The sequence below is a fragment of the Anarhichas minor genome, unplaced genomic scaffold (genome assembly GCF_050575085.1).
Source record: "Anarhichas minor isolate MPS153535 unplaced genomic scaffold, ASM5057508v1 ptg000004l, whole genome shotgun sequence".
NCBI lineage: Eukaryota > Metazoa > Chordata > Actinopteri > Perciformes > Anarhichadidae > Anarhichas > Anarhichas minor.
Window position 1 is genome coordinate 16,758,623 of NW_027466450.1, and position 24,253 is coordinate 16,782,875.

General features: G+C 40.9%; 2 protein-coding genes and 1 long non-coding RNA gene across 3 annotated transcripts; 2 read left to right on the forward strand and 1 right to left on the reverse strand.

Moving 5' to 3' along the window:
• Positions 1-422: 422 nt before the first annotated feature.
• cox17 (cytochrome c oxidase copper chaperone COX17) lies at positions 423-3,022 on the reverse strand. The gene is made up of 4 exons (XM_076111380.1): positions 2,891-3,022; positions 1,826-1,950; positions 1,622-1,739; positions 423-594 (listed from the first exon to the last, which is right to left on the reverse strand). Exons 2-3 carry the CDS (start codon positions 1,936-1,938, stop codon positions 1,655-1,657), a joined length of 198 nt encoding a protein of 65 aa, XP_075967495.1. The 5' UTR covers positions 1,939-1,950; positions 2,891-3,022; the 3' UTR covers positions 423-594; positions 1,622-1,654.
• LOC142970909 (uncharacterized) lies at positions 2,146-5,451 on the forward strand. Its single transcript, XR_012959312.1, has 4 exons — positions 2,146-2,174; positions 4,183-4,271; positions 4,900-4,988; positions 5,180-5,451. It is a non-coding gene; the product is annotated as an uncharacterized LOC142970909 (long non-coding RNA).
• A 1,333-nt stretch (positions 5,452-6,784) lies between these two features.
• Positions 6,785-16,648, forward strand: hcn5 (hyperpolarization activated cyclic nucleotide-gated potassium channel 5). The gene is made up of 10 exons (XM_076104938.1): positions 6,785-7,014; positions 7,917-8,103; positions 9,134-9,238; positions 10,545-10,682; positions 11,520-11,681; positions 12,340-12,433; positions 12,558-12,685; positions 13,636-13,782; positions 13,864-14,101; positions 16,305-16,648. Exons 1-10 carry the CDS (start codon positions 6,830-6,832, stop codon positions 16,475-16,477), a joined length of 1,557 nt encoding a protein of 518 aa, XP_075961053.1. The 5' UTR covers positions 6,785-6,829; the 3' UTR covers positions 16,478-16,648.
• Positions 16,649-24,253: the final 7,605 nt, after the last annotated feature.

Genomic DNA, 24,253 nt, shown 5'->3' on the forward strand with positions numbered 1-24,253 from the left:
ACCACATCGTAAAATGGATTTATAGCTTAGTTTATAATGAACTGTATTTGAATATTAACGGCTTCTCCGACGTGTTCACACTTGTAACCAAATTAAAAGAAATGCAGGTGCTTATTGGTTAAATATGTGGACCAGCGTAAACAAGCATGAAGAGAGGATAAACCAGTTACAGTTAAACTCTCCTGCAGCTGAAACATTTCCAACAGGTTTTACGAACGTGTCAAAGCAGATGTCCACCGTCAGACACACTTCGTAACGGTGACACACCACAGAGGAAGAATGCAGATATGCCAAGTATTGACTTCTCAGGGGCAGGAGTTATTTTTAAGCCTAAGTGCATACCAGGGTCAGCAACTGTGGCAAGCAACCGCTCGGTGGAGAGAACCCTTCAATGCGACCGCACTAAAATAAAGAGCGAGCAGTGGTCTTGCATAGGACTTTTATTCAACAGACAAACATCTCAGATATTCTGCAGACTTTAAAAAATAACTATTTCACAGAAAAGGACAGTCATCCCATGAGAGTCGAAGTGCTTCGCCGTATAAATAAGAGGAAGAGAAGGGAACACCAGGGGTCATCTTTCACAGCAACACACTGCAGGAAGAGAGAAAACAATATTAAAAACATTATGAATCTGAGACACTGTGCCAGCTAATAAAAATGAAAGAGCAGAGATCAGATGAAAACATTAAACATTCAGTGCACACGTTCGGTGAAATCATTTCTATTCTGCCTGAAGATTCCTCTTTTTACGAGCACACGTGAACATTCAGGCGACGCCAGACGTCCAACAGAGCTGCTGAAACGTGAGCTGAGCCGCTTCAGGTGCGTTTCAAGCACATTAAACACTAGCTCCCCCCCCCCCCCCGCATTACATGGTGACCGGGTCTGATGCGGCACAACGGGATCAAATCAGCAATAGCCAAGAGATACACTTGACCCAGCTAAATGAAGCGGTAATAACAGAACCGTGAATTACAAACGGCTTCATCACTGCAGATATCCGAAGGTTAAATGAATTAACTTTGTGGTTTACAGGGTTCACAAAGAGGCGGACGCTCCTTCAGTTGTCACAATGCATTTGGCAGCCGCGTGTCGCCAGTAGAGGCACGCAGACCGAGTTCTACTTCTGTTTGCAGTTTTAAATGGACAGACGTCTACTGCGGGGACAATTTCCTCTTAATGGACATTTAGCGTCATTAGACTTCCACTGCCCAGTTCTACACACACTGCAGGTCAGAGTAATGATCAGAAGGCTGGCTGCTGCCTCCAGGAAATCATTAGTGTCACGATATGAAGAGGTAATGGAAGGTGAACTGTTCCTTATACTTCCAGCGTTCTCACTGCTGCAAATATTTCCAGACCACTAAAAGCCTCGACAGAACCAGACCCGAGGTTTCTACATGACTGTTAGGTTAAAATGACTCATAACACAACACTTGCAGGATAATCTAGTTCTGCAGTGCTCGTCATTAACATGCTGAGCGCTGTTCAGTGTGGTCGTTCAGCTTGTACTCCGCGTAGGATGAATCAGTAACAGCCGAGGGTCACAAACGACCCAGCACAAAGACATTATACTAGCAAACGAGCTGGTGGGACACCAACAATGAGCAATACTTACCACACACACACACACACACACACAATGGAGAAGTTAGATCTTGAATCCAAGCGCCCGCATGCAGTCTTTGTGTGCCTCAATCAGGACCGTGCAGCTTTCCTCTCCCTTCTCAATGATGCTGGAGGAAAAACAGACATGGAGGCGTCAAGAAATAGTTTTAACTTAACAAGTAAAGAGTTTGCGTCTCTCTGTACAGGCGCTCACCAAGCATCCCTGACTTTCTTTGTCTCTGGACAAGCACAGCATGCTTTGAGTGGCTTCTTCTGCTCCGTGGCCTCAGCAGCCGGCTCCATGCAGGCAGCCGACACGGTGGACATCTTCAGGCGGATCTAAAAATAAAACTGTTTAATTATCTCACGAGCAGACTTAATGTAGAGCAGCACCCTTTCTCAGCTCATTCGTCTAATTTTGCATTTAATTTTCCAGAAAAAAAAAAAAAAAAAAAGCTCTTCTGTGAAAAGATAGGAGACTGAAAAAAAAGAAACCACGAGGGTCCAACCCACATTTAAAAAAATAAAAAAGGGGGAACACTCAATTGAGAAGCTGGGACGAGGTAATGTTTAGCATGTTTCAAATATTAAAATATTTTTACACTGTAAGATTATGCAGATTACTCTTAACAGTAATCGATGCTTTGTTTAAGAGCATATTGCTTATATATATATAGATATATATTATAATGTTAGCTAACGCTGAAAGGCAGCTGGACTGATGTAACGTTAGCTTCAATGACAGTGTCACACACACTTTGAATTTATTAAAAAGGGGGATAATACTTACAATTGAGAAGATGGGACGAGGGAATATTTAGCATTTTTTTAAATATTAAATGTATAAAATATGTATTTTTTACATGGAAAGATTAATCCTAAATCATTGAAAATTGAGTCTCGTTGTTTGAGACAAACACGCAGTTTAAAGACATCTCCTCGCTAAATGTGATTAAACACGTTACAACGTCCACGTTTCACAGCTCAAACAACACACCGATTACCCTCAGAAGCAGTCGATGATTTGTGGAGGACTTTGATCTGTTTGACGGGCATATTGCTCATGTTATAACGTTACAGAAGCACCACGTGCCTCGCTGTGTTGTGCTTTTACCAGTGTTAGCGAACAGTTTGGAGACATTGCGTAACACAAACGTTAGCTAGCTAACAGAAACAGTTCGTTTTGGGTGTCATGGCGGGTGAATGACACAATTAAGACGTAGTGTACTAGTTAAAAACGCCGGCTGGCTAATGGGTTATCCTACGTTATGTAACTTACTTGAATGGAGGCTGGTGGTGTGGAAAGAGTCGCTTCACCTTCAGAGAGAAACCAACGCGGATGGAGAAGAGTCACGTGGTCGGGATTTATGCAGATTCGTGTGCGGAGGCTTCTGGGAAATTGAGTGTTGTGTAACAACGGCAGGAAATGACGTAAAAAAGCTACATGTGACCTAGCAAACAGTTTGATAATCAGAGACCAGAGCATCTGTTAATGTACTGTAAGTTTATTAAATGTATATTTTTATATTTCTTAGGACAATGGTGTTTTTAGTGAGCTAACTGATGTTAGTACTTATTTATCTGTCAAACTCTCCTTTTCTTTCCTTTTTAACGTTTAATGTCAAACATAAAGGACAAATCAATTCTTAAAATGACAGCTTTATTATGAACAAACATCAGATGATTTACATTTCCAACATGGTGCAACATTAACATTACTGTATTTGAATTGGTGAAATTGGTATTAATCAAGCAAAGTTAGGCTAGCACTTAAAAACAGTGACTGTAAGTGGTGGTAATATAATTTAGAATAAACGAAATAACAAGCAAGTGTGTTATTAATATTCACACTACCAGGAATAACCACAACACAATAAAGTTGAACAAATAACTTTAGACAAAAATATGGTTAAATGACACAATTTTTATTTTGAGGTTTACGTGAGTTAATTGTGCATCAAGAAGCTTCAAGAGACATTTCTATAGGAACATGCAGCAAGCAACACACTAGGTTGAGATTTACAGAATTTACATTCGTCAAAATTTAGAGATCAAAATATGAAAACTGACTGACTGTACTGAAATTAACTGAAAATATGTGGAGCAAGTTCTTTGCTAAATATCCATTTTTTTCAATTACAGTTTGAAAGGTGAAGCTATTCGAGTTGACATCGCAAGTTCCTGTTTTTTAGGCTGAAAACAAACAAAAAAAATCGATTTGACTCTAAATGGACCATAATGTACTAAATGAACATCATGCTGTATTGAAGGAGACTTGAAACTAGAGATTGAGACCATAAACTCATGTTTACAATGTTTACTGAGGTAATAAATCAAGAGAGAAGTAGAGTCATTTTCTCATAGACTAAAGTATAAAAAGCTCAACCAAGAGTAGAAGTAAGTTGATTATGTAAACATAGATAAGATACAATGTGGGATTAAAACATATGTTAAACCTCCTTTTGCCACATTGTATCCTGCAGCTAAGTGTGATTTGACATTCAAGCATCAGCCTCATCATCACCATTATCTTCCTCAAGGCAGTTAGAGTGGAATCTTTTTATTGCGCAGTAACGTCATCATCATCATGGTCTTCATCAGCCAGGACAGCTCATGATGGAGGAGGCTGAAGGAGGAAGGCACTGCTACGACGTTTGAACGTGAGTCGGATCATTTAACTGTTCGGTGTCATTGTTTCCTGTGCTTTAACTTCTGTCTCAGTCTGTGGAGAAGTACCATAAATGTGCACAAAACTATTGACATTTTAGCTTCCATTTATATTTAGCTGTGAAAAGGTTTTCTAGCACAGTGTTATCGTTTAGTGGTGTAGCTTTTCCACTATTACACAGGTCAATACACAAGAATAATAGGATCACTGTGAAAGGGCTGCAACCCTTTAATCCAAGTAATCACAGTTTAATACGTGTTATTTTCAGTATTCAAAAATATCTCTTTTAGTCATCTACTAACAATCCCAACGGAATTCACTTCACAATGATGTAATGATTTAAAATAGAGAAAAACAGAAAAACCTCACATTTGCATTCAGTATCCAACTGCTTGTACTTTGCACACATCCTAAAAGATAAAGTACAATATGAGTCTAAAAGTACATCAGCCTGCAGAATATTGCTGTTTTTCTACACTCTCACCTGCTTTGGCAGATATTAAATTCTGGGGAAGAAGATACACTTCAGTGGTTAGGGAGTTTCATAAGATGAAAAGTGTTTATTTTCTGTCCTACAATACATGAAGAAGTGTGTTTTCACATGTCTGCTGGCTCTACAGTACGTCAGCACAGCGAAGCAGTGCGTAAGCAGAAGCACGAGTCTCTTGTTCTGGTTGGAGGGCCAGCTGTGTGCTAGATAAATGAGCAAGTAAGCATATTATTCATTTTGCTCGGTACCGTGTGTTAGACATGCTCCTCTATTTGAAACATACTTTGCTGCATTCTCTGCTCTGCTCTCCACAGAATCCATATTGTGTCGCACCAATGCAAGTGGTGTTGAGATGCCCTTGAGATGATTCTCAGTCTTATCTGAAGCCTTTGTTTTGGTGTTTCCTTTAGAAACCTGCCCCCTGAAGGAGGAGAGGTGTCAGGGCCGAGTCCTGATCGTCTGCCTTCTCGTCTTCCTGTGTGCACGCAGCGTGAGCAGTCTTTGTCTTTCTTAATCAGTAGACTCAGCGAATTAATATTTACTCATCTAACGTATACTCCGATAAACTCTGTCCTTTGTTGGACATAGACTAGTCACAATCACTAATCACAATCAAGCAGGCTTTGTGTAACGCAGGTCAACAGTGTTGACAGCAAAGCACATCGGCCCAAAAGCACCGGCATCTGACCATGTTTTCAATTTTGTATTGGTTTTAAAATTAGCTAATAAATTGGCAACTTGTGAAACAATCCAGTGAACGTTTTCTGTCTCTCTGGTATCTCAAGCTGCTTATCGGACTGTAAACAACGAGCCGCTGACTAAACCAAAACTCCAGATATACAGCGCCAAGTAGCTCTTCTTTCTCATGCTTAAAGATCACCACATCTTATTATAGTTTTCAAAAAAGGTTGTTTTTGAAAAACAACATATTTTGTCATCTTTTTGGGGGGATTTGGTTGCTAGCTGGAATTAATGCTCAACAGTTATTTAAAGAATAGGTTTGACATCAAACTATGTTCTAAACGTCTTAATCCTGTGAAAACACTCTGTCAAAACTATTAAACTCTGACCTGAAAGGCTGCCGGTATGTGATAGATAAGTGTTTCCTGTATCTCTCTACTACACGTCAAACATTGTTTGTTGAAAAAAAATAATCCCGTCCAATATCCCTCACAATATTAGACACATCTCATGCACTAAGCTGTCACTGCCATGACCCCTCAGCTAATCCCTCCGTGCTGCTACATCCTGCACTGTCATTTCCATGTCTTTTGTGTTTCAACCGTTGCTTTAATCCTGACAAACCTTCAGGATTAAAAGAATAGTATGAATCTTCTACTTTGCAGTCCTTGAAATGAAATATTCTGGCTTCCGTTTGTTTTTTTGTTACATATGTGAAATGTGCAAATAAACAACGCGGGAGCTGCTCGGAGCTGAGAGCATATGTGCAGCATCAGGTAACACAGTACAGTGTTTAATTACATCCCCGGCTGCTGAACTTGTCCCTGCACTCGCTGCCAGATGTCGAGTTCACATGACAATAACTGCGATGCCCACACATACACACACACACACACACACACACACACACACACACACACACACACACACACACACACACACACACACACACATGCCATTGTCTTCAGTATTAATGTGAGCTGGACCTTACCCTCTTGACATGGCTTGATTCATGTGGGGATGAGACACAGATACTGAATAGTTGATGAGCTGGGTAGAAAAAGAAAAGAAGTGGAGGGACTGGGTGAGGGCAGAAATAGAGAGATAGAGATAGAGAGAGAGAGAGACAGAGAGAGGGAGGGAGGGAGGGAGTAGAAAGGCGGCTATCCACTGGCTTCGCTCCACAGCTCCAATAAGCCCTGAGGTTTTGGAGCCCTTGATGGAAAATTATCTTGTGACCAAGAGGGGAGGTCAGGACCAGCATCCTCAGACTCCACTTATCCTCAGAAGCAGCAGCAGCAGCAGCAGCAGCAGCAGCAGCAGAGGGAGGATGGACTGCGCGTTCGGCTGATCGGAGGGGGGAGGACCGAAGTCGGGTCATGGAGAAACTAAAAGGTCCCGCCGCCAGATGCACCACGGCCACCTGTGGATGGAGAGCCCTGCTTCTCCCGCAGCTGAACAGGCAGTCGCTGTACGTGTACGGCAGCGAGATGGCCGTGGAGCAGGAGTGCAGGCGGCAGCTGCAGAGCGGAGTCTTTGTCATCCACCCGTTCAGCCTCATGAGGTATTTAATATATCTGATAGATTCAGGTCAGTCCTGTGGAGACACCAACTCCACTTTTAGTCTCACCGTCTCTTTCAAAGTTGTCCAGTTTCTGCAAGTTTCTGCCTGTTTCTTTGCTTGGTTTTGCATCATGGATTAAGAGTATTATCTTCTTTTGTTTATTCATGTTACAGCTGTAAAGGTTAGGGGATTCATTGATTAATCAGTTGATAGAAAGATAATCTGCAACTATTATTATAATTGATTTTATTTTAAAGGGAAACATCTTTTAGTTCTCCAGTTGACAGATTTGCTGTTTCTTCTTTGTCTCCTGTGTAGGTGTTGGGATGTTATTTAGGGAAACAAGCATGTTAATGACGTCACGTTGAGACTTTTTATAAACTTTTTAAAGATGAATCAATAAAATAATCATCAGATTAGTCAGTGAGTTGCAGCCCCACTCCGTAACATGCTTGTTGCATTACTCATAATTAACAATAAGCATGTATTAATTATAATAATGATTTGTTTTGCACTTTTGCAAACGTAAAAACAGAAAAAGAAAAAAGTTATGCAGCATAATTAGCATAAAATACAAAGAGCAAGTAAACATTAAATCAAAACAAACTGATAATCGGTAAAGGAGAATAAAAAAAGATTTCCACTCTTGAAATTCTAGTTTTGTGAAGAGATTTTTAAGATGATACCGGATATCTGCATTATTGATGCGGTATTGTTATTATTGGCTTGTAAGGTGATCCGAGGGAGTGGAAACAGAGAGGGGATCAGAGAGCAGAGTTACTTGAGGACATGTGCAGTTACAGCACCAGAGTATTTAGTGAGGGACTTTCCCGCCACAATCCAAACATGGAAAACAGGATCTCAGACTCCCTGTTTTGTTCTTGTGTGATCTTCTCCTGCAGGAGTTACTACATCATGTGCATGATGGCCATCACGTTCCTCAACCTGATCGGGATTCCCATGGAGATCGCGTTCCTGGACGGAAACAGCGGGCTGGCGTGGGAAGGATTCAACGTGTTTTCAGACACGCTGTTCCTGATAGACGTGGCTCTGAATTTCCGTATGGGCATCATAACAGAGGACAGCGAGGTGAGAGTGCCTTCGCTCTATTTTCAGACACAATCTGGGAGACTATAATCCCGGCGCACACGAGCACGTACAATCCATCTCATCTGTAATCTACTCAATACATGAAAAGGCTAGATTAACAAAACCCCCCCCACCCTCCTCTTCAGCTCCTGGACATTGGTGAAACTGGCACCTGCTGTTTGATTTTATAACAGGGATTATAAACGAGAAGTATAACATTTCCAATTAAGTATTATGCACTTTACATCCTGTTTTGTTTTCATCTGCTCGTACTTGGCGACCTCTATCTTGCCAATCAGAAATGGCACATCTGTGGTGTGGTTTATAGTGTTTAGTCTGATTCAAGCATCTGGTTGAGCTCAAGATAAGATACAAACTTTATTATTCCCAAAGGAAACTCTTGTGCCAGAGTTTGATCAAAGATTAATAAGACAATAGCATTAAATATAAACAAAAATGATCAATAGAGTAATAATTAGTAAGTGTAAAAGAAGTAACTCTGATGTAAACTAGAACAGAATAGCAATAAGAGTAAAGTAAATAAAAGAATCTACTAATATAATTTATAAAAAGTAAATTACAACAAAAGATTAGATACAAGAGTAAAAATACAGAGTTTAAGAAGATCACCAGTGCCAAATAGAAACTAAAATAGAAAAGCATGATATTGAGAGTTGATATTGAAAAGCAGTAAAAAGATTATATAGCACATAGTATATTGAAAGTAATAATAAAGTGCATGATTTATTCATTCATGTGCGCTTCAGAGATGTTTCCTGGCACCAATGTCTCCCTTCATTTTGGACAAACTCCCCCAAACTATTGGTTCACGTTCAGAGTCTTTAATTATACATCTGGTTCGCCTCATCCATCCTCATCCATCCTCATCCATCCTCATCCATCCTCATCCGTCCTCATCCGTCCTCATCCGTCCTCATCCATCCTCTGCTCCGTCCTCATCCGTCCTCATCCATCCTCTGCTCCGTCCTCATCCGTCCTCATCCATCCTCTGCTCCGTCCTCTCTCACAGGAAGCTATTCTGGATCTCAAGCGGATCCGAGTCAGTTACCTGAGGACGTGGTTCATACCGGACGTCATCGCCGCGTTCCCGATCGGCTACATTCTGCTGTTTGCGGTAATAATGAGCAGCTTGTTGAGGCAGAAAATGTGCTGCTGCAGCATTTTGTCACTTCACACAAGCAATTATGCACATTGTTCATGACTGGACATGTTTGAATTAATCTCTGTTTTTATATATATATACTTACGACCGGGTTGATTAGTTGTAATCCGGGTTCATTATGTAAAGATTTAATCATTGTTTTTCAGAAAGAAGAAAAAGATTAGCTTGCTCTCAACAACAGGGTTGCTATTTTTTCTATATTTATGTATATTTATGTAACTGGGATTGTGGTTTTGTATCCAGTAATAAGACATTTTCACTTGTCATAATGAACATGCTGTGTCAGCAGAAAACATGCTGCTACAGCATTCGTCAGTTCACAAAAAAAAGTTAGTTGTCCAGCTCTGAACAAATCATGTCAAACTTTTCTTACTAGTCGGTTCATTCATTACAATCCAGGTCGATTATACAAACTAATGTTAATCCTTTGCTCTCAGCAAGAGCTTTGTTTGGTATCGTTTGCCTAAATGCATGTATTTTATGGAACTGTGATTTTGAATTTGAATTTGAATAATTCTTTAAAAAAGATACTTACAACTAGTTATACTTCAAGTCAAAGGACATTTTCAATTCATAATGAAGAAGAAGCAGAAAACAGCCAACAGCGTGCTGCATTATTTGTCAGTTCACAAACACAGTTATGCACTTTGTTCATGGACGGACATGTTTCCATTAATCTCGTTCTTTAGATATTAGATACTTACTCGTAGGTTCATTGTGATCCAGGTACATTATATGAACATTTAATGTGCGTGTTCATAATGGGAACTATTGTTTTTAAAAGAGAACAATAAATGTTATTCCTTTGCTCTTACCAAATGTTTGTTTATATTATTTGCTTAAATGTATTTCTTTTATGTAACTGGATTTTGGTTTTGTATTTGTATAATGATCATTTAAAAAAGGATGCTAACTAGTACTAGTTATACTTGAAGTAATTAGACATTTTCAATTCATAATGAAGAAGCTGTTGAAGCAGAAAACAGCCAACAGCGCGCTGCATTATTTGTCAGTTCACAAACACAATCATTTGTTTTTACTTTATTTGTTCGTCATGATTTATTAATAGGAACTTATGTAACACGCAGATTCAACTTAATTGTCGCTGCTTGAGTACAAATACAACAAAATGCAGTTTAGTATCTAACCACGAGTAATATTCACATGTCTTTGGGTAATAACAGTGTGATATAAATACACTCAGACATATGAAGTAATAATATAAATCAATAAAAACATCTGTATTTTATTACCCCAGGACTTACATTACCACAACGACGACAACCCGTCCAAGACCAACAAGATGATGAGGATCCTGATGTTCGTGCGGATCCTCAGCTTGATCCGGCTGGCTCGGGTGTCCCGACTCGTCCGCTTCTTCAACGAAGTGGAGAAAGTAAGTTCACACGGTCTCCAAAAGCTTTGAAACTCAATCAGCCGCTCTCCGATAACCTGCAGACACTTTACCAGACCTGGCATCCCACGACTAATCTAACTTAGAACGCTCATGAATGTCGTCTTGTAAAACATCGACACGAGTTTTTGTAAATTCAAGAATAAAGTTGAAGGACACTTCAGACTCTCTTCGATGTTCTCCGTGGTAATCTCGTAATGAAACACGATATATCCTGGAACTCAATCTTGATGTTGCATAATGTATGTCTGTGTAACTCCACGCCTTCAATCGTCTTCCAGCTGCAGACATAAATGGTTTTAGTTGTAGCGGTGGAAACTCCACTACAGATGTTTTCCATCCTGATTTATTTTTAATTTTACGTATAAATCTGTTTACTTAACTAATCCCCAAAAGGCCTCATTGAGCTCCCTGCATTTGTTGAGCCTCCTCCTCAATGTTGAGTTAATCTTGGCTCGCTCGTCCGTCTCTTTGGTGCCAGGTCATGTTTGGGCTTACAGGTTTTACTTTTGCCTCCTTTGGAATCACATGATCCAGCCAGCGCAGTCTCCTCGTCCTTGTTTCAGTCTTGCTTTTGTTTTTTTTCTGTATCATCCTCATAATATAACTACTTGATCTACTGTATGAGGTTTTTATTGTTAACAAATCGTGAGTTACTGTAACTTAGCCAGTGAGAAAACGTAATAACTTGCCTGAAGATGAAGATATTCTTATGTTTTTGATGCACCAGTGTGCACAGCGAGTGAGTGAATATCCTGCAGTACGTCTGTGTTTGATCCCCTTACAGTCACATGTTTTCATGTCATCTCTTCCCGACAGGTGTCTAATGCAAACCTGGAGGTGGTCCGCCTCTTCTTCCGCATCTTGTCTCTGTTCATGATGATTTTCCTGCTGTGTCACTGGAACGGCTGCATCCAGTACTTTGTGCCGATGCTGGAGGAGTTTCCCACCGACTGCTGGGTCCGAAAGGAAAACCTGATGGTGAGACTCATTTATCTCAAACACACAGAGTGTGAATGACGTCGTGATGTACATTTACACAGGTGTAGGGGTGTGTATATATATATATATATATATATACATATATATATATATATATATATATATATATATATATATGTATATATATATATATATATATATATATATATATATATGTATATATATATATATATATATATATATATATATGTATATATATATATATATATACAAGGTACTGGGGGTTTTCTACTTCTCCTCCACTACACCTCAGAGTTAAATATTGTACTTTTTACTGTACTACACCTCAGAGGTACATATTGTACTTTTTACTGTACTACACCTCAGAGTTAAATATTGTACTTATATTGAAGTGTTCCTTTATGTGTGGTATTCAGTGTGGTATTCGTACTTGTACTGAATACTTCTTCCATCGCTGGTTAATGAGGTTTTGTGAATGTTGAAGATGAGTCATCAACTACTTTAGTAATCAAGGAATTGCTGAAATGGTTAAAGTGAATATTTAAACAAAAAACATGTAGTATTACTTTAAACATCTCTACCACATGCTGTAGTTTAAATTCATGTGAGTATTTGTTGGTGTTGTGAAGCCCCAGATCTACAAAACGTTGCATTAATTATGTTTCCTTTCCTCCAGAATGCTACGGTGAGCGTGAAGTACTCCTGGGGAGTTTTCCGAGCTCTCTCCCAGATGATCGCCCTCTCGTACGGCTCCATGGACGCGCCAACAAGTGAGAATTATAGATTTTTCTTTGTCTGCCTCTAAAAACAGCACAGGTATCACATTCTCCCTCAGATATAAATACCCGCCGGTTCACACTAAACGAGCGCGAGTGTCGCTGTCTTGTTCTCCAGATTATGTGGAAATGTGGATCGTCATGGTCAGCATGGTGTCCGGCTGTCTGATGTACACCGTCCTCGTGGCCAACGCTACGACCATGATCGCCAACACCGACCCGGCCGCCAAGGAGTACAAGAGCAAGGTAAGAAGACACGTCTCAGTATGCACCAGCTACTGTACGCAGTGAAGCAGAAACACGGATTATTTTCGCATGTTTGGGAAACTTTAATGTAATCTAGGGAGAGGGAGAGCATTTCAGTCCGTTTGTTTAGTCTTTTACTAATATGTTTCATGGCTTATTTCTTTATTTCCCTGCATATTTATTCAAATGATCACGTCCCATTGAGTCTAAAAAATGGGGTAGGAATGGACTGGAATGGAATTTGCCACAACAATAATAAAAACTAAATATTTTTTGTTGATAGGGACATAAGTTACATTATTTATTTTAATTTTATTTTTTTGTAATTTTATTTTAAAAAATGTGTTCTTATTTTTTGTATAACTTCACTGCAATATATACGATATGACCAAGTTTTTGTGTTTTGTTTTCCTTCCTTTTGTTTCAGTTGATGGGTGTTGTAGGTTGTTGTAGGTTGTTGTAGGTTGTTGTAGGTTGTTGTAGGTTGTTGTTATTTTTCTATTTCGTCTATTGTGCTACAACAACATGACACTTTCACTCACAAGCGCTGTCAAATTATTTAAATTTTGTGTATGAAAAATCAATAAATACGGCATAAAAAATGATCTTAAATAATAATGACTGTTGGCATCAGGGCTTAACGTAATGAGTCAGTTATTTAGTTAAATAAGATAACATCATCAGCAATCGACAAAAGAGAACTTAGAGTAGAAGACCATAACAAACTTAAGAGAGGAAGTTTTGTAACAGTTGGTTTTAGGCTTAACGCTTAATTTTAAGGATAAAAACGGACACATTTATTGTAAAAGGTGTTCTCTGACAGACCACAATGCACCTGGCTTTGAATCACATCACAGATACATGATTAAACATGCTGCTGTGACGCTGTGTGTCATGTATGAATGTTGATGGGTGGTGGACCCTGAAAACATCCCTGTGACCTCCCACAGATGAGCCGTCTGGAGCACTACATGACCTTCATGAAGCTCCCGCCGGAGCTGCAGCTTCGCATCACGAACTACTACCAGGCTCGCTACGGAGGGAAGTGGTTCCAAGAGAAGGACGTCATGGACACCGTGTCCTCTGCGCTCAAAGAGGTACGGCTTGGACCTCACTCATGTTCATTTGTCTTCTTATTTATTTACTTAATTGTAGATTTGTTTTTATTTGTTCTCCAGCAAATCCTGATGGTGATGTGCAGCCGGCTGCTCAGAAAAGTGCCAATGTTTCAGACCAGAGAGGAGAACTTCATCAACGCCGTCCTCTTCAAACTGGAGTACGAGGTTTTCCTGGAGGGCGACGCCATCGTCCGGCAGAACGTCCCAGGCGACCGCATGTTCTTCATCGACCACGGCCAGGTCCTCATGGAGACCGACTCCTACGACAGGGAGCTGTGTGACGGGGACTTCTTTGGGGGTGAGTTGGATTCACGTCTGATTAGTGAGAATCTGGATTGTATCTGATTTTCCTCACAGCAATAGTCACGTAAGAGGGGAGACGGAGACAACACCAGGATGTGTTTTACAACTTTCCTTACAAAGTTTCTACCCAACTAACTGGAAATCTTATGTTAATGCCTCTAGAAAAATACTAACAAACCAAATCAAAGCTCAAGTCATTTAAAGGGATAGCTGATAGAATGTTTTAAAAATGGGTTATACGAAGTACTAATTCACCTAAAAGAAAGACCCCCCCTTTATAAAGTCAATATCAGTTTAAGTGCACGCTATATTTATACTCTCAAACCAGACTCCATTGACAAAAACTGTATTTTTACCTCTCACAGAACACAGGAGTTGCTGGTCTCAAACGGTTATTGTGTGACTTTAATGCGTTAAATGTTTAGTTCAGATTCACCAAAGTCACACAACAACACAAACTCACTAACAGACGGAGGCAGCAGTAGAGCAGCATCTCCTGTGTTCTGAGAGGATTTTATCAAAGGAGTCTGGTGTGTTTGTAGAGATCATAGATGACAGCTTGAGTTCCCTCAGACAGGTAAAGAGGTGAAAACATTCTAAATATAGCGTTCACTTTAACTGATTTAGATTCTTTTAGGAGTCTAAAATATGTCCACAGCAGAACATCACTTTGCTCCATCTACTGTAGTAAAACACAGACTGGAGAAGAACCTCATAGAACCACACTACTAAACATCACTACTGTCCCTTTAATTTTAAAAATAACCTCTCGGTAACATCTGTTTCACCTGAAGCAAAAGCACAATAAGTACACAACAATGCTGTTCAAGTGTTACATAATGAATTCAATGAATGGAAATGATAAAAGGTGCTTTACATTTTGAGCTTTCAGAGGGTTTGTTAAACACTTTTATGTACATTAAGCATTAGGGGACTTTTTATTAAGCAGTATCACATTAATAGGTTGTTCTTTCTAACATATATCTGGTTTATTCAGGATAATACTCTGGAGATACTGGGATTAGACCACTGGAGGTTTACATTTAGGCTGTTGTTAAATTAATAATCACACTGGACTGTATTAACCTCTGTATGGACATACTTTTAAAAGCAGTAGTTTTATTATTTGTCCAGATTTTCTTTAAAATATCCACCTCTTTTTTTTTTGCCCATCCCCCAAAACAATGGAGGTGAATGGATTTGCAGCTGTGGTGCTCAAAGCAAGTAAAAGATACTGAAACAATGAGCAGTAACATCTCTTTCTTCTGTAAATACTGTCTCTGTAATCCACAAAACATAGAGAATGTTGAGGAAGGTTCTGTGAGGCAGGGCTGCTGGATGGTGTGCTGCTGTCTCTCTTTGTGCCAAACTCCATTTAAAAATCTGTCACTTCTCCTCTGGATAATCCTCAGAGCTCGCTGTGAGCAGTTCTCACTGGAAGTGCTCTCGACCACAGAACCAGTCCCGGTGCAAACAGCTGACGGCTCGCTCTGTGGATTACCTACAGTAACAGGGATCATGTTTCTAGGAAAAGATGTTGCTGTTGTCGTTTATTTGTATGTGTGTGTGTGTGTGTGTGTGTGTGTGGGGGGGGGGGGGGGGGTGCTGAGGCGGATATTTCAAAATCTGGACAAATGAAATAAAAGCCATCTGCGTGGCTCGATGTCACAAGAGGAAGGCGATTGAATTTACGCAGTTTGTGAATATAAGAGAAGTAAAAAATAAAGTTTAAGCAACATCCATGTGGACATTTAGTTAATTACTTCGAATAAGATGTATTTTAGATTTTGTGATAATATTACTACTGTGAAATGGAAGTAAGTGATCCATGGATTTAGATTTTTGGCAGGTTTAGTGTGATTTTTAAAAGTGTCCAACTGATAATAGCTCAGCATTCGTTGCTTTTTCACGTCACTCACAAGTTTATTTGCATATGTGAGCGAGAATCATTCTTCACTCTTAAACCAAAGTAAAGAAAATCGATGTTTTCTAATTTGGGGGATTTATTTAATTCTCTGTCTTTAAGTGGGAACAGGTCCTAATCTCCGCAGCGTTTAGAAGCTAAGCAGGCTTCCCGAAACAACTCATCTAAATCCGGTTATTTAATTTGGGATTAATTGTCAGATCTCATCCCCGTCGTTAGGGTTTACTCGCTCATTAACCGCGCTCTTGTGGTTCCCTCTGTGTGTGTACAACAGAGACATGCGTGCTGACCAAAGGCAAACATCTGGCCACCGTGAAGGCGCTGACCGACTGCCAGTGCTTCTCTCTCTCCTGGAACGACCTTCAGGAGGCGCTGGAGGGCTTCCCAGATGTCAAGAAGGACTTAGAGAAGATGGTCGAGCTCGACTCTGACGGTGGACTCGTGTGAGACCAAATACGGAACTTTTGTTTTTACGAAAAAAGGACAGGAGACGCGGATATTTCCTGGACAGTAAGACTGTGGCTGATTCCTCGTGTGGACACGAGATGGACAGTTTTAATCTGACCGATAATTATTCAGTCATTATAAGTAAAATAAACAAAAGACCTCAACAGTAAAGACGGGTCAAACGTTTGACCTCTGCCTCCTTGTTGATGCTGCGATTTAACCTCGACGTTTGGAAACGTTAGTGAAGAAAAACCAGAAAGATTTGGAAAGTCTTGAGCGGACATTCTGGTTTCATACAAAGTAAGGTGGTCTGTGGTCTGAGGACTCGCTGCTCAGGTCATTTGGGCCCATGTGGTATGTGGCGCCCCAATTTGTTAAATTTGAACATGACGGACAGACCCGGTTCATTTTGTTTATGCACGACTTGCAATAATTACAAATCCATCTGCTGCTTCAGCACCACGGACAGCGTCATTTAGTTAACCCAGGAGGCAACCAACGGTTCTGCCGAGTGAAGTCAAAGCTTCATGTGTTAAAGCTGCATTCTCTCTAATGTCCACCAGGGGGCGACTCCTCTGGTTGTATAGAAGTCTATGAGAAAATGACTCTACTTCTCTCTTGATTTATTACCTCAGTAAACATTGTAAACATGAGTTTATGGTCTCAATCTCTAGTTTCAAGTCTTCTTCAATACAGCATGTTCATTTAGTAACAAAAAAAAAAGCGAGGCAATTTCTGGGGGAAGCGTTGCCGCCGTCCTTTCGGCACCAATCCAAACCAATTGATGGGCTTCAGCGATAGATTCACGATCAAATCTGGCAAGAAAACACATAAATGATCTGAATCTGATAACTTCCCTCCTCTCTTTTTGAAAACAAAGCGGGTGGCATGCTTCCTCCAAATTCACTTGCGTGGATTTGATGTTCGCTATAACATCCATCCACAAGGCGCTTTGTTGGATGCAACCGTGGAACTTGTTGGCTAACACTCTATCCACTGTGTGAGGCTGTACTCACTAAAATCATTAGGATTCATCGTCTTTGTTGAGATGCTTTAAGTCTGGATTAAGGAGGTTTAGATAAGACCCAAATTGTAATAAACTGAGATTTCCCTTTAAAAGAAGGCTTAAAAAACACATGTACGTCCTTTTTTTCTAAAATGACATTTATTCGGAAGTAATATTACACAAGACATGTTAATACCACTGTGAAAGCAAACAGAAAATAAAGCCGACGCTATGATGTGATTATGAAACATCTGTGTGAGGACAGCCTTTACTCATCTCTCATCCAAACACGCACACGGTGCCCGAGGCCAGCCGGTGTTTGTACTCGTAGAGGTAGAAGGAGGCCGGGGGGAAGTTGCACTTCATCTCCATCCTGCCCGGCACCACGTGGACCGCCACGCCGGACCCCAGGCCCTCCTGCAGCTTGCTCAGCATGCGCGAGGCCAGGTAGCGCCGCGCTCTGCCCGGGTCTTCCTCGATGGACGCGTACACCTCCGGCGGCGGGTTGGGGATCTTCCACTCCAGGTCCACGATGAGCTGGTGGATGCGGCTCTTGTCCAGCGACGTCGGGGTGTCGCGGTAGCACGCCACCACGTGGGGGACGGGCGCTTCGGACGCCACAGAAATCAAATTGTTGAGCTGCTGCTGTTGTTGTGGCGGCGGCGAGACTTCCTTTGCTTCCTCCGGCTCCTCGTCCTTCTCGTCCTCCATTGGTCCCACGGCGGGGTGGAGCATCACCGCCCAGCGCAGCCAATCATAGTTCTTCTCCAGGGTCTTCAGGATGCTCGCCGCTGCCTCCTCTGGGGGCGCGCGGTTCTGCACGGCCTCTTGGAGCTGCTGCCGCACGTCACCCTCCGCTTGCTCCAGGAAGTAGCCAAAGCAGCGGCCTCCCTGGTTCTTCATTTTCCTGTAGAGGGCGCCCATGCGGTCGGACCAGGTCTTCATCAGCAGGGCCTGGTCTCTGCCCGTCAGAGACGCCTGCGTGAAGAGGCACAGCAGACCGGTGCCCAGGACGAAGTTAATCTGTCGAGAGTAATGGGAGGAAAAAGATAAAAGCCTTCAAATAGTGGTCAGAAATAGCTCATGACATGTGTTTCACCCTGCAGGAAGAACCAGATGGTTCCTTTTGCCACAAGAATGCTGTTAAAGTTAAAGCTGGGCTTTGCAGATTTTCAGTTTGCCCAAAGAAGTAATTTTAAGTAAATGTTCTAAATACTCATAAATAACTTTTTGACCTCAGGAACTAAAAGTCCCGTTCACACATTACTATGTGCTTTTCGACAACATCTGAGGAACCACAGAAATTGTGCAAAAACACACAGTCAGTAAACATTGTAAACATGAGTTTATGGTCTCAATCTCTAGTTTCAAGTCTTCTTCAATACAGCATGATGTTCATTTCGTACATTATGGTCCATTTAGAGTCAAACAGACCATAAAGCAGGGGATGCTTTAGGGCGGGGCTACACAGTGATTGACAGGTGTCTACCAGAGACGTATACGGCGTCTCTACGTCACTCCTCCTCAGTCCTAATAAGGTCACTTCCTGTTCACTGGTTGCAAAAAAAACAAGATGGCGACGGCCAAAGTCCAAGATGGGGATGAACGACTTCTTATTTACAATCTATGAACACAACACAGACGTCTTTGACATATTGTCAACACAAGTTCTTCACATTCTGTCGATAATTCATTTTTTGAGTGTTTTAAACAAATATTCGGATCTGATCTTCCACATTGCCCGTAAGAACACAATATATTTGCGTATTTTTACCCACATGAGCTGTTAGTTTAGAAAGTTCTGCGTTCAGGTTTTCTTCATGTTTGCAGTGAAGTGAGCTGGATTCAACACCGGATCTTTTGCATCTAACAGAGGTAGTTTACATCAAACTCATAGCACCGCTTTACGGTTGTTGTTTATAACACTGTGTTGTGTTCAGCAGAGCACCGAACCATCTGGGATCTTTTGTCGAGCAGAGGCTGGTTATGACTGTTTTGGCTCTTTCTCTTAATGAAGTGAGCCCTGTGAGGTCCAGGGTCTGCAGAGCTTTTGGTGACGTTACAGAGGATTTCAGATCTGCACAGTGGTTTTATTTCTCATCATATCATTCGTGGGTTTTGTCTGATCTTCCTGTGTTCTTGTCGCAGCATTAACTTATCACCCCCAACGTGTTGACACATGATAAGTTCTTCAAGGTTAAAGAAACACGGCTGCGGTTCCTTTGCTTAACAAGGTCGGGTTCTCCGGTCTGGAGTCCACAGCGGTGACTTTGATCACTAGATTCCCCTCAGAGTGAAAAACACACTGTGGATTTCTCGGCCCATCACGCAGAATGAAGCTCGGCTGGTTGTTATCGAGTTGTTCACTATGACTCAGTGCAGTTATGCAGCCGAGTCCTTGAAAATAGAACGACTCAAACTAATCACTCGTTCAGCACCAGTTTGAAGCGGAAATTGCTTCAGCACTGAGGCGGTTCATGAGAGTTTTTAGGAGGAAAACCATGTCTGTCTTTAGAACAGCAGCTGTGCTGAACGACTTTGTTGTTTCTTTAAATGTCCCCTAAAACGATGGCACATATAGAGTTTGATAAATCAACCAAATCAACAACGTTAGATGTTCTTATGTGAAATAATATTGATAAATAGCTGCTATTTGTTACTCTGAGTAGCCGACAACAGAATATTAGACAACATGCCCCTGCTCCGTGTTACTTTGTGGTCGTTTTGAGTTTCTTTTTAGCCATTTTGTGTATTGTTGTAGTGAATTTGTGTCTCTGTGGCCATTTTGTGTCTCTTTGTAGTTATTTTCTGTCTCTCTGTGGTCAATTTTCATCTTTGAGGTCGTTTTGAGTCTCTTTGAGGACACATTGTGTCTCTTTGAGGACATTTTGTGTCTCTTCGTAGTCAGTTTGTGTCTCTCTAGTTGTAGATGTATAGTTGATGGCATATATAGAGTTTAATAAATGCAGGATAAAACCAGGTCAGGCTTATTATTAAAAGCCGGTGACTTCTGCAGTATCTATTAAGGTCTATTTATTCGCATATGTGTCTTGCTCAAGGGCACTAGGGCAGATGGACTCATGGAAATTGACCATCCAGCCACTTGGGGTTATTTTGGTCAATTTAACATAAGAAATGAAGGAAAGCTCCATTTGACCGTATGTAAATAAAGGACATATGTGCACTGAAACGTGTCACACTTTAATCACAGTTATGTAACGTTGTTGCTTTAAAATTCCTGTTTTAAATTGAAGTTTAAAAGCCGAGCAGCTCCTTTTACTGGATAATAAAGTGTGTTCCCGTACCAGGAGGCGAAAGGGAATTTGCCAACTCAGCACACAGAGAAAGACAACAGAAGGTCACAGCTCTGCTAGATTAAATATTCAGTTTATTTTCATACCAAGAAGATGGATGCAGCATACTTTCTGTGTGTGTGTGTGTGTGTGTGTGTGTGTGTGTGTGTGTGTGTGTGTGTGTGTGTGTGTGTGTGTGTGTGTGTGGGCGGGCGGGCGGGCGTGTGTGTGTGCGCGTCAGATTGCTGCGTCATCTCAGGCTTCCTGCAGGAGTGTGTGTCCTTGTATAATGAGTTGTGAAATGGAACTTTTAATGACCCCCTGCAGGGAGACGAGTTGAACACAGAGACCCCCCCCCCCCCCCCCCACACACACACACACACACACACACAGAGGACCCCCACCCCCCTCCACCTTTCTCACCGACCTTGACGCAGAACTCCCTCAGCTCCCAGCGTTTGGGCTTGCGGCTCAGGATGAGCTCCTCCAGCAGCGTGGGCTGGTCGGTGAGCGCCGACACGCCCATCAGGCGGCTGTAGAGCGCCGTCAGCTGCCTCTCCAGCCGGTAGTCCTGCACGTACTGCAGGAACACCTCCGTCTCCTTCTTGGTGAAGTCTGACTGGGCCCTCACCTGGAACAAGCCGGGGGGAGAGAGGCTCAATGGGGGGGGGGTCTAAGCTTTTAAATGGGGCTTTATTAATAGTTACAGTGTAATAAACAAATGTCAAATCAACAATTTTTGATATTTTTGTATGGAATAATATGAATAAGTAACTGTAACTACAAATACTCAGAATATGTCTCGTTGTTGTCAATTTTTTATCTTTGTGGTTGTATTGTGTCTATTTTGTGTTGTTTTGTGTCTCTTTGAGGTCATGTTGTGACTCTTTATTGTTCTTTTGTGTCTTTGTGGTCCTTTTGTTTATCTTTCAGTCGTGTTGTGACTGTCTGTCATAGTTTTGTTGTGACTATTTGTAGTTGTGTTGTGTCTCTGGTCTATTTACTGAGTAGAGTCTTGTTTTCTTTCATATTCTCACTCCAGAAGTGACCTACACAGACACTGGCACTGATTATTCATCACTTAAACACATCTACACTAAACAGCAGTGAGCTCAGTTCACTTAATTCAGTTGATGACAGGGAAAACTTAAGCGATGAACTGATATTTGTACATTTTGACATAATTAAATAGAGGAAATAAAAAGCATAAGCCTGTTAATACTGACCGGTAGAACTAAACAGATGCTCCAGTCACACATCCGGCCACATATCCACATTTACATAATACGCTTAGGATGATGGGTTCAGTCACGCATTAGTTCAGGAAATTGGCAGAACGCTTGTTCCTCCTCAAGGTCAGCTCCGCCTTAAGAGCCCTGGACCGTGTTTAAAAAACTACTCGTTAGATTTAAAGGAGCTGCATGTGTTCTCTCTCCATCTAGCAGCAGAACACTCTTTAGTTTTTATTCTACCAAATCCTTCTCCCTTTGTTTCGTATCCAACTTCCTGGGGAAGGAAAATAGGCAATCTCAAGAAGTACACATGGTATTGTACACCTGCATATTATTTTATAAATTTGGCAGCACTGGGCTCCACACTTCCTTACTAAGCTGATATTAGACTACCCTCCAAAATAAAAGTAGCTGCCTCTACTAAGCATCCCTGAATGGGGCCGTTTCCTCACCGCTGTGCCCAGCTGGTAGTACACCACGGCCAGGTCATCCTCCAGCCGGTGCACCTCCTGGTCGTCCAGCAGGCCGTGACCCGACGCTCCCAGCTCCTGATCGATGTGGTCCAGGTTCTTCTTGGCCAACTCGCTCTCCTCTGCTGTGGCGCTGCCGCCCAGATAGGAGCAGATGCCCTGGACCAGGACCCTGAAAAAACATCACATACAAATGTGACAATTTCTGCATATGGAAAAGTATAATATTTTATTTTTAGGAGTTTAAACTCACCTCACAGTCTGCATGTAGCCCACTGGCTCCAAAACCTTTCCAAACATCGCCATGGCTCCAGAACTAATAAGAAAAAACATGAAAATATGAATAAATAAGAAAACAGTTAACGCCACATTTTTGATGACTGGTGTAAAAACGTTTTGACATTATTTAGAAATGACTGAATTTGTTCTAAATCTACCTGATCAAACTTGAGCTCTTTTTTTTAAACTCACCTTGTTTGTTCCATGTGCACGTTAGTACCGACCTTCACTGTGTGTCCAGTATTTATACACTCACCTGAAGAACCAGGTAGTCTGATAAGAGTTCTCCTTGAGAGGAGGAAGTAGAATCAGTGGTGGGGAATAGTGAAGTGTATTTAAACTAGTAGTTTATTTTGCAGCAGCCGGCTTCATGTTTGCATCGTGTTTCAAGTAGTGAAAAGACTTTTCTGACTGTTTTAACAATAGAAATGTGTCAATGTGGTATTTCAGTTCCTTTTTCATTTTTATATTTAACGTTTAATTATGGTGTATTAAGGGAAGGGCACTCAGAGAGCACTGGCCTGCAATGCCCAATATTAAAATGCTAATAAAATGTCATTTTTTACAATCCAAAAATTATCCCAAAGTAGTTTTTGTGTCTCTTTGTGGTGTTTCTTTATTTACTTTTAATAGTTTTTGTGTCTCTTTGTGGTGTTTCTTTATTTACTTTTAATAGTTTTTGTGTCTCTTTGTGGTGTTTCTTTATTTACTTTTAGTAGTTTTTGTGTCTCTTTGTGGGTAAACAAGTTACATGTTAAAGTAGCTTGCTGGTAGTTCTTATTCATTGTAATTTATATTCAAATTATTATCATTATTTGGATGTGCTCTTGTGTATGAAATAAATTTAGATTCAGATTCAAGTAGTTTTTGATCCACTAATTTCATAATCTGTTGTTGTTGATTGAACTGTTGATTTTTGCTCCTCACTCTGAACTCTTTCACTTGTATTTGACTTTCCTGTAGTTGTGTCGTGGTGCTGTGTGTGTCAGCTGTTGTGTTACTGGAAGGTCCAAACTAATCTGGACCTGGACTGAAGTCATCAGACCTGACCTCTGTTGTTTACTGAAAAACAGTTCCATCTTCTGGCTGCAGGGCCTCATTATTTACTGTTAATTCACAAGAGACCCAGCAGATAAAGTCATTCAAATTAACTCCACTTTACCAGCTGTAATATAAAAGTAATAAACACATTAATGAATCAATTATTGTGATACAATAATATGATAAACATTATTCTGAAATGGCCCATTCTGCATAATTGGTATTTTTTCCTTTGGTACATTTTTGTATTTTAACTTAAGAACCATTTAAAATGAGACGTAACAGAGTATTTCTACACTGTGGTGTTGTTACTTTTATTACTAACTTACTACCAAGTACAAGATCTGAGTACTGCTTCCTCCACAGCAAACACTCAACTATAATTACTTACACAGAAGTTTGAATAATGTTGGATGCCACAATGCACGTCTATGTCTCCTCAAAGTATAGAAGAA

Excerpts from the sequence above, each read along its gene's own strand:
- cox17 (XM_076111380.1), bottom strand. The coding sequence starts at position 1,938 with ATGTCCACCGTGTCGGCTGCCTGCATGGAGCCGGCTGCTGAGGCCACG. Across the intron at positions 1,740-1,825 it reads AAGAAAGTCAGGGATGCTTG|CATCATTGAGAAGGGAGAGG; the intron begins GTGAGCGCCTGT and ends TTTTTCCTCCAG.
- hcn5 (XM_076104938.1), top strand. The coding sequence starts at position 6,830 with ATGGAGAAACTAAAAGGTCCCGCCGCCAGATGCACCACGGCCACCTGT. Across the intron at positions 7,015-7,916 it reads CACCCGTTCAGCCTCATGAG|GAGTTACTACATCATGTGCA; the intron begins GTATTTAATATA and ends CTTCTCCTGCAG. Across the intron at positions 12,434-12,557 it reads CTCCATGGACGCGCCAACAA|ATTATGTGGAAATGTGGATC; the intron begins GTGAGAATTATA and ends CTTGTTCTCCAG.